The 10,255-nt window shown below is 35.7% G+C and overlaps 2 protein-coding genes across 2 annotated transcripts; both read left to right on the top strand.

Annotated features, from left to right (window-relative positions):
• The first annotated feature begins 2,077 nt into the window (after nucleotides 1-2,077).
• On the top strand, nucleotides 2,078-4,624 carry LOC140060988 (uncharacterized). The gene is made up of 5 exons (XM_072107366.1): nucleotides 2,078-2,193; nucleotides 2,368-2,394; nucleotides 2,664-2,799; nucleotides 3,418-3,614; nucleotides 3,992-4,624. The coding sequence occupies exons 1-5, from the start codon at nucleotides 2,146-2,148 to the stop codon at nucleotides 4,271-4,273; spliced, it is 690 nt and encodes a 229-aa protein (XP_071963467.1). The 5' UTR covers nucleotides 2,078-2,145; the 3' UTR covers nucleotides 4,274-4,624.
• An 801-nt stretch (nucleotides 4,625-5,425) lies between these two features.
• Nucleotides 5,426-9,656, top strand: LOC140060582 (calpain-B-like). The gene is made up of 18 exons (XM_072106861.1): nucleotides 5,426-5,679; nucleotides 5,861-5,951; nucleotides 6,176-6,425; nucleotides 6,547-6,787; nucleotides 6,882-6,976; nucleotides 7,071-7,148; nucleotides 7,236-7,396; nucleotides 7,492-7,628; nucleotides 7,720-7,925; nucleotides 8,015-8,066; nucleotides 8,160-8,222; nucleotides 8,321-8,378; nucleotides 8,466-8,524; nucleotides 8,737-8,805; nucleotides 8,921-8,999; nucleotides 9,082-9,198; nucleotides 9,302-9,360; nucleotides 9,505-9,656. Exons 1-18 carry the CDS (start codon nucleotides 5,479-5,481, stop codon nucleotides 9,529-9,531), a joined length of 2,043 nt encoding a protein of 680 aa, XP_071962962.1. The 5' UTR covers nucleotides 5,426-5,478; the 3' UTR covers nucleotides 9,532-9,656.
• The last annotated feature ends 599 nt before the right edge of the window (nucleotides 9,657-10,255 follow it).

Below are 10,255 nucleotides of genomic sequence, written 5' to 3'. Positions count from 1 at the left end.
TCAGTTTTGAGTGTACCATTTTCTATGGTCACTATAGTGTCCAAAAAATCAACGCTACTAGTGGATTTGGTAGCTGTAAATTTGATAGTTGGGTGGACTGAATTAATATTGAGAAGAAAAGATTCCAAATTATCTTCACCATGGGTCCAGATCATGAAGATGTCGTCAATGTATCTAAATATATATATATATATTTAAATTGCACACTTGCACTGATGAAGGGCTAGTGTTGCCCGAAAGCTCTGCTAACTTTTCTGGATGTTTACTTTATCGTTTTGATTTAGCTTTTCGCTTCTTTTTTGTTGTATCTCCATTGAGATCCAGCCACTGATACCCACAGCATTGTCATTTTTGTCAGTAATTTGCCTTTGGATTTATATATTTAAATTGAACAATAATTTTCGGGACTTTCCTGGATGCTAAAACACCAATGACGACGACGTCATATAACCTCCAATCAACGTTCTTAAGTTCTTAAAACCTCTATCACTTTCGAGGAAATACCTTTCTATTTCAAGATGAAGAAGGAAAGACTAATGACGATAGCACAAGACGAACTTCGACTTAAATAGTATTAGATTTCATTTCATTTTCATATGATATCCAACAGTTAGGCCTACATAGGTCTATAAAACCTCCTATAGTCCCCGACCATTTCCTTCCGGGTTATATACCGGGTTATATACCGGGTTATTAACGCTTCCTCAAATGCAATATTCTTTCTTATTACAGTATTGCTAATCATGAGGTATTTTGATGCAATGGCTTTCATTTAAATCCATTGATGATATTAATATCGCACTAAAATAGGAGTTTGCTAATCTGCTCCAAAACAACCTACCTTTAAACCAATACGGCTTATTACATGGTATAAGTTCCAATTGCCAGCCAATTCTTCCCTTCAACATGGAACGATGAAACTAGTTAATGGTACCAACTGCAGCAGCAATCACACCTCACTGAAACAAAAATAGTTGATGTATTATTTAGAAAATGTATTTTAGGGGTTTTATTAAACATAAAAAGCCTTTAATACAAGTAACTGCCATATATACAAACAATACAAACAGATCGGCAGTTACATATTTATTTTTAACATTTACCACATAATCAGGTAAAGGAAAAACTGTTTTGCATCGTGGTCCTGTCTTAAATACAAGACAAATTATGAAAAAAAAATAGACTTGCCAAAAAAAATATGAGATCGATATCTAGGTTTGAATGAAGCAATTGTTGGGGAATATTTAATTTCAGTTGGTAGGTTATTTCATATTTTAGCGCTTGCAAATTTGAATCTTAAACTAATGGTATAGTAGGGTAATGTTATATTTAGGCGTTCTACTCCACGTGTTATGTATGAACATAACAAGGCCATATACATGGCTGCAGTCGCGTGCTCAAGTTAGTGTTATCAACCAACCGACTGACCGACCAACCGACCGACATAGTGGGTTGTAGAGCCTTGAGAAATGTAAAAAGTATATAGCTTTGGAATCTAAATGATCTATACAAATAAAAAAATAGACTTGCCAAAAAAAATATGAGATCGATATCTAGGTTTGAATGAAGCAATTGTTGGGGAATATTTAATTTCAGTTGGTAGGTTATTTCATATTTTAGCGCTTGCAACTTTGAATCTTAAACTAATGGTATAGTAGGGTAATGTTATATTTAGGCGTTCTACTCCACGTGTTATGTATGAACATAACAAGGCCATATACATGGCTGCAGTCGCGTGCTCAAGTTAGTGTTATCAACCAACCGACTGACCGACCAACCGACCGACATAGTGGGTTGTAGAGCCTTGAGAAATGTAAAAAGTATATAGCTTTGGAATCTAAATGATCTATACAAATAATATGATTAAGTTTATTCAGACAATGATTTTAATGAGACAGGTTTTATGGCGGATAAAGACAGTGCATGCACGTGATGATGAATCGATTCCATACTACAACAATAAACAAAAATGAAACTTACAGTTATTCATATGAACGAAACGTACAGTATTATACAGAAATGCACATGATATCGAAAAGTTATTTTGAAGCGGGGAAATCCCACCCAACACCCACCACCGGAAGAAGTATAACAATAGTATGTAATGAAACTCTGTTGTCAGAGCAGTAGTAATAGTATTTCATCATGAGTCGAATAATGAGCAACACTGGCAGCGTTGTTCCTATCAAAAGGGTAAGTGTTACTGTTAAATATATATTTTTATATAGGCATAATATCTGGATCTCAATTAAAAAATACACAATAAAAGAGTCCAAGGAAATGGATGCCTATGGTTTTTTTTTACATAAAGTGAAGCAAACTAATTTTAACCTACAATACATTTAATTATTACTATTTTCATTTCAGTTAAAATCTGCGGAACCTAGAATAAATGTAAGTACCACATGCACCCCTATTTTTACTAGTTTAGTTTCACTAAATATACATTGTATCATCCTATCAACAGTCTGTAGTATCATGTCTGCTGACCGTAACCGTAACATAGGTTTCTGTGTGTAATATTTGGGTGTTATGGATGGCTCTCTCCGTCATATCTGGTGGTTTATTGTCGCTAGATCGTACGGCCCAGATATTTTACGATACTGAGAAACATTGTTATTTTTTATTAATCTATTTATTATGATGTTTTACTATTGTTATAGTGGCCGGATGAAGATTTTGGTAGAATAGTATCCGTAAAATCTTCCGCAAATGATGGATTGCTGAAAATCGGAGAGCAAATACCAAACTTTCCTTTTCGTAGTGTTGATTTCTCGGGATGCCTTTCCGATTCTAGATGTAAGTGATTCGAATGCTTGTGTATTTTGTTAGGAAGATTAATTGGATACCTGACGTTTTTTAAAATAAAAATTAGTCGTTTAATCTTCCCTGCGTCATACAAATGTACAGTTTTCACACGTTCGAGAAAAAAAGTATTATGTAGACCGAAACAAAATCAACTTAAGCTCTGTCCACACTATCAACTTAAGCTCTGTCCACACTATCAAACTAGTTTGACAAAAAAAGTGTGATGTGCACAAATATGGCAATGATAGCCAAACATTTTTTGTTGTCACATAAAGTTTGATAGTGTAAACAAGGCTTTACATTGGGTATCCTGTTTGGTTCTATAGACCAAATACAATACAATAGACAATAACAAGTTGACTAAAGGAAGAGGTCTTTTCAATTGTTAAGCATTGGTTAAGTATGGTTTGCAGTAAGCCCATACCGTTCCTTACAGGAAGCAGAAAGTTACAGGTTGTTAACGATTACACTCCGAAACTTGAGATATTTGTCAACTCGCTAATTTCTCTGTTCAGGAATTACTTAGTGCATTTACTATAAACCTTACTTGCTTGTATTACCGTTTTGACAGTATAGTTTTTGCATTTCTTCTTTCCATATTTTTTACAGCAACAAGAGTAAGATTTATAAAGGACACAGCAGACGACCAACCATTTAATGTAATGAGACTGAAAATGATGGAACCTCCAGTGGATACTTTGGATGACGACGTCGAACCAGGAAACGACCCAGCAGACTACACGTACAAGTTAGTTCTTATAGGTGTTGACACAATGCAACCATCACTGGTCGCTATTAAAGACAGTGTAAGTATCTTAAGCCTGTTTATATATATTTTGTTTTAATTTATTCATTCTGATGATCAAGTGGATCAATTAAGGATATTGATTACGTCACAAAAGTATTAAGCTCTATCTACACTATCAAACTATAGTTTGACAAAAAAAGTGTGTGTCCAAATATGATAGTAATATTCCAAAATATGGTAGTGATTTACGTCCATATAATTTTGGGAAAACAAGATTTTTTTGTCACATAGAATTTGATAGTGTAGACAGAGCTTTAGATGAAAATAATAATACGCTTTCAATTCGCACAAATAAATTCGCATTGTGGAAAACCGGATTTATCACGGAATTGTCAACAGTTTGAAGAATTTTAAAGATGAATATTTTTTTTGCAGATAGAGGAAGATAACATTCCTTTTACATGTGAAAGGTTTTCTTTTAAACTGTACAACGACAGAGGTACCGACGATTCGGTGATAATGACTCAGTTTATAAAAAGTAGGGAAATCAGGAAGTACATAGCCAGTAGTACAACTGGAAAAGTTGTTCCTATGACGACACAAGGGGATTTTCGCAATCCGTTTATGGAAATGCGAATTTTAGATGAAGGCGGATTTGACGATAAGAACCGTATGATGGTAGATCACAATGGGATACAACGGAAGATAGTAGATTGAAAGAAATGTTATATAAAAAAATGTGTATTATTAATTTGTTATATGTAGGCCTACATATTTTCCATAACTAAAGTCTGCAGAATGATTAACTCAAGAAGTTCTATTTACTTCGAGTGCTATCCTAGTATCATTTAAACATTGTGAGCCTTTATTAAGGTTGAATTATGTAGCCTTTATTCTTAAGGTATATTTATGTATAGCCTTTATTAGGTTGTATTGATAGAACAGTATGCTGTAGTAACAATAGTATTGACTTAATATGCAAATTAAGTTATTTGCTTCAGACTTGAATTTAGCATTGTTAAAATACTGTGTTTAATTGTGTTGTGAAACAATGTACTGAATACAAATAATAACACTTTAAAACAAAACATTGCACATTATTCTTGGCGTCACGATTATTCAAATCGCGGTTTCATATGATGATGAGGATGATGATGATGATGATGATACGTGTAAACAATGCATATTTTGCTGTTCGCTGCTAACTAAAATGTTTTAGTTGAACCTCCGTGAGTGGCACTTTCCGTAAGCGGCCACCTCCCTTAACGACCGTACATTCAAAAGCCCGTTTGTTCTTCCTATCTAATTAGTGCATTTGGTACCTTCCGTAAAGCGGCCACCTCCCGCAAGCGGCCGCGGCCACCTTTTAACTAAAAATTTGATTTGTGCATACAATTTGTATATTGTAAATTGTATGAGCTATGAAATGTTTCAAATTATACCTAAAAACTATGGGGCTAAACTGAATGGTTTCTAGCCTATAACCATATCATGTGTGCTTGCAAAAATGGTAAAATCCTTCCCGAAAATTCGTTTATCGCCAGGGTGACTTACAATAACATCCTTATGTACATCACAAAATAAAGTAAAAATCACTGCTGTGAGGAGGAAAGTTACCATTGTAGCTGTTGACGTGTGTCCCATAAGTCTTGTCCACCACTGACCTACACTCAAAATGCACCAGTTCGCTCATGCGTGTAAACTTAACCAACCAGGAAAGAAATAAACAAACGCGCATTAATACGGTATACATGATTATGAATCGCATTACGTAACTGCCAATCAACATATTTATTTCCACCTGGCCATTCCTGTGAAATGTTTAAATAGGTTCAACATGCTGAAAATGATTCTTTTGAGTATATACCGGCGTTCTAGTTAAACCTATAGTATTTACTAGTACCTTCGACTAAATATTTAAGATGGCTGCATCAACAATCCAATTGAATTGCCTTTGTGAGCAAAAGTACGAAGCTATCATTGCGGATGCTAAATATAACGAGAAAAATCTATTTGAGGATCCATGTTTTAAAGCGGACAGCGGTTCCATATTCAGAGCTGAAAATACTTGGCTAACCGCTTTCTATGAAAAACGTACAGAAATCAAATGGCTACGCCCAAGAGTGAGTAGGCCTACTTTATTATTTACATTGCTGGCCTAAATATTCGGAAACTTTCTATACAATATCAAACATGCAGCACTCAGTTTGATAGGCCTACTGTACCCAAACAGTAGGACTACTACTTGCCCTTAGCCTATATGCATAATCATATTCTTAGTTTCATACGGTTTATTTACCATAGGAAATTTTAGGTGGGGAGCAGGCACCTTTGTTTTTCAAAGATGGCGCTTCATTCAACGAGGTCATGCTTCCAGAAGGAGACGACAACATAGGTAAAATATAATTGGATTTTAAAATGGAATGGGACTACACGACGTATCGTACGCCAGATGCAGGCGGATGGATGGTTTCCGCAACAATATCAATTTATAAATCCTAAGCTACACATTTAGGCTATTTACACTATATAGGCTACTATTGGGCTTTTTATATTAATTTGGTCAAACAAAATTTACCCGGGATTGTAATAATAATAATAATGTAAAATTTTTTTCAGTTAATGGCTCATTCATGAACGCATTAGCAGCTGTAACCCTGGCCCCAGCTGTGCTAAATTTCGTATGTCCAACACAATCGTTTACGAAGAATTACAAGGGTGTCTTCAGATTCCGGTTATGGCGATTTGGCAAGTGGACTGAAATCGTAGTTGATGATAGGTTACCGACTTTGAATGGAAAGCTTATGTTTAGCCGTGCTCTCTCAAAAGATGAATTCTGGGTGTCTCTTTTGGAGAAAGCCTTGGCCAAGTAAGTATTGGAAGCCCGCCCAACCCAGTCACGTTCGCTACGGAACCGAAACTACTGGTTGCTCGGCGTTAAACCTTGGCAGTAGTACTTAATGTATATCGAATCGAATTTTGTTTTCCAGACTGTTACTTAACTATGAAGCCATGGACTGTTCTTTCACTGAACCAGAGGCGTTACTAGACCTGTCCGGCGGTACACTTGAGACCTTTCCCCTAGCCGACTTGACTGAAGTTACGCTACGTTCGAAATTGAAAATGTACAAGAAAACTGGATCTCTTGTGACTGCCACCTTGGCAAGAGGCGCTGATGATTGTGGGCTAAAAAGGGAAGGAATTTTCATCGTCTCGGGCAGTCCTCGAAAGGTAATCTGTGGCAACAAATTACTTCTGTCTCTTATCCAAAGTGGGTACACTCAACATTTTTGTTTTTGCATTTAGTAAAATATTTATTTTTTAGATTATGGTAAACAATGGTGGTGTGATGTGCCCGGTCAACTTGGTTCGAATCCAAAGTACTGGTCGTTGCGAATGGACTGGACCTTGGGGTGACGAGTAAGTTATTTATAAACGATATTGTGTAAAGATACGATTGAAAACTAAATATCAAGTAGATGGCTCTTCACAATCTATACATTTATAATTGTAGGTCCAAAGAAATGAAGGCCTTGAGTAAAGACCTCAAAGAAGAGTTTGGCATAACCAGCACAGTTGACGGAGATTTTTGGTAAGCATTTATTTGCTGTAGTAATCCCTTCTCGCAATGGCACTATACATAAGACAAAAAAATCATAAGAAGTTATTTATTTAACAGGATGGACCTCAAGGAATTTATTAAAAGATTCAGGGACTTACAGATTCTTCACATCCCATCTCAACTATCGGACAAAGACAAAAAATGGACCGTAACTGAACACTATAATAAATGGCAAAAAGGAAGCACGGCTATCGGCTGTTTACAAAACAACAAAGACGGTATGCCAATCATTACTACATTACTATCGAAACCTTATCTCATAGTATAATATATGTAAACGAATGTGTTAAATAATATACGGATGTATTTCTAGATTTTCATAAAAATCCAAAATATAATGTCAAAGTTGAAGGCGATGGTGATCTGGTTATCGTTTCGATAATGGCTGTCGGGAAACGCAGAGAAGAAGCATTTTATGAAGACAATATGCTAGGCATTGATGTTTTCAAGGTACTTATATTATTATAAACGTGTATATTATAGAATAATATACATCTTCTCAGTGGTAGTCAAGTTATTGTCTGCAATATTTCAATTTCAGTGTGAAGAAGGAGCAACTATAGACAAAGCGTTTATTCACAACAATAATCCGGTACATACGGTTAAACACTCGCAAGGTGTCCGTGAGACCACACTATTTATGAGCCTTGACCCGGGTAGCTATGTCGTCATTCCGTCGACATTTAAACGAGATACGGAGTTGCCTTTCTTATTACGCATCTTCAGTGGATTTTCATGTAAAATGGAGTAAGTAAACGCATGACCCTTGTATCTAAAAATATACGTACGACAGATAGTAAGCCTACCTACAGATAACTCACTTTTTTTACCTTTAGACCAGTCAATGGCAAGACTTCGTACTTTTATAAGCTTGCACAACCACTTCCGGTAAGTAGCATTTCCGTCAAAATTGCAGATCGATCAGTACACGTTTGGTTACCATGTACAAAATTAATACACGTTTATCATTTTATTTCACAGTATAGACTTTCTGAAATGCACAAAACGATACTGGAGGCCTTTATTGAGGAGCACTCTGGAAAGGTAAAAACACATTATTTGGTCCACTCGTTCTAAACCTAAAAACATGTTCACCTCCTCGCAACAAACATTTACTACCACCTTTATTTATCATTTATCAGGATGGCCTAATGGACAACAATGAACTCGACGCTTTTTTCAAAACTCTGAAAGAAAATGGTAAGAACACATGTATATTTAGGAATATGGAAAAGCTCTGACAAAAGATAAATATCAACCAACCAACGGTTTCTTTCTTTCTTTCAGATATAATTCCAACGGATATAACACATGAGACGTCCGCCGCTATTGCCACATTGTTTGATGTATCCTTATAGCCATAATTCCTTCTGGAATGGTTAAGATTACTTTGAAGCTACTTTGTAGCTCAGTAGTACGAATTGTTTCTACATGTTCTACATCTAAAAAAAAAATGGGCAGATGCTCGATGGAATTAAAATGGCGAGCGCGACACGGGTTTATGTAAAATAGTTTCTACGGTTTCTATTCCAATATTATTCCTTAAACAGTACTATAGGATGACGATTCCAGGCAACTGTCGTCTGATGAATGCATGGCCATTGCAGCTGTAGCACAATGTTGCGACGTAAGTATACTTTACTTTCCCGCATCTTCAAATTTGCCAGGCAACGAACTCGTCCACCAAGACTCTGCGATGTGTTTCTATTTTGAATTTCAACCCATTATGTATTTTTTACCAGGAAATGTTTAAAGCCGCAGACAAGGATAACAGTAGGAGCTTGGATTCAACCGAATTGCGAGATGCCCTAGTTAAAGCAGGTACGTCTTTTCTCCTCTTCTCTCTCTGTATTCTTGCTCCTCGCTTTTTTAACTGGCTGATCTTTCAAAATTCTCTTTATAGGTCTTTATGCCAGCGACACTGTCCTGTATCATCTTGTCAGCCGTTATGTAGGCAGCGATAACAAAATCACCTTCGACGAATTTCTTCTGATTGTTTCGAAAATCCGTTACATTATCAGTAAGTATTCTTTCCATTAAAAAGTTATGCTCTCTAGAACATTACAAAAATTAAAAAATATACTGTACTACTACTATATTACTACTGTACTTTATTTTTAAAGATAAATTTGTCAAACTTGGTGGATCTAACGATAAGTCTGTGGCTTTTTCAGTCGAAGATGTAAGTAAAGCCTAATTTATTTTAAAACAAGGAACCTTGTAACTCAATTCTAATATACGTATTAAACTTAAATTAAGGACATGAAGTTTTCAAAAATCTTTATTGTTTTACTTTAAACTACCAATACCGCCTTTACTTTTTCAGATTGTTGGCATTTGTGCAAAACTTTGATCGGATCCACTACTTGGAAGTACCGGAATATATAAATTATTATTAGGTCTCTGTAGGCATACTCAAAATCGAATGTGAAATGTATCCATATAGAATGCCGAATAAATAACTTGCAATATAATTTATACTGTATATTATGTAATATGTTCAATCGACTCGCTTCATTGACCTACAATTTATTGACACTCCTACTGCACTACGGTACAACCATCCTGCACAACATCGACACAAATTGCAAAATCAGGCTCCTAGCATTGCTTGTTCAGAGTCTCTGCTCAAACTATCGGAACACAAACATCTACTTGAAGTGATTTATTTCTCCCAAAGTTGGAATATTTAAGACGTGTTGCCTCTGCCTTAATTTGAAGAATATTTAAATATTTATATTTGATTATATTGTGTTGTGTGTTGAAAGGGTCTCCTTTAAATTGAGTTCAAGATCCAAAGTCCAGATCATTTGATATTTGACCATTGCTTAAATCCATATCCTGAATTATAATGGAGCCTAGACATGTACGAAAAAAGATCCGTGATGGCAAGGGGTTTTTGGTAGATACATCGGGAACTTGTCCGGGTAAGCAAGTCTGGTTATTAATGTTGAAAGGAACACACCTCGACCGAGGTATATTATTATTGATAGACCCCCTTCACAAAGATAATTGAATCTGAGTGGGTTGGTAGTGGGAACGATTAAGTGGACAGTCAACCTTTATATTTAAATGTA

This window comes from Antedon mediterranea, chromosome 10 (genome assembly GCF_964355755.1).
Source record: "Antedon mediterranea chromosome 10, ecAntMedi1.1, whole genome shotgun sequence".
Classification (NCBI taxonomy): Eukaryota; Metazoa; Echinodermata; class Crinoidea; order Comatulida; family Antedonidae; genus Antedon; species Antedon mediterranea.
Note: the sequence above shows the minus strand (reverse complement) of the source record. Positions and strands in the feature narration are given on the sequence as shown.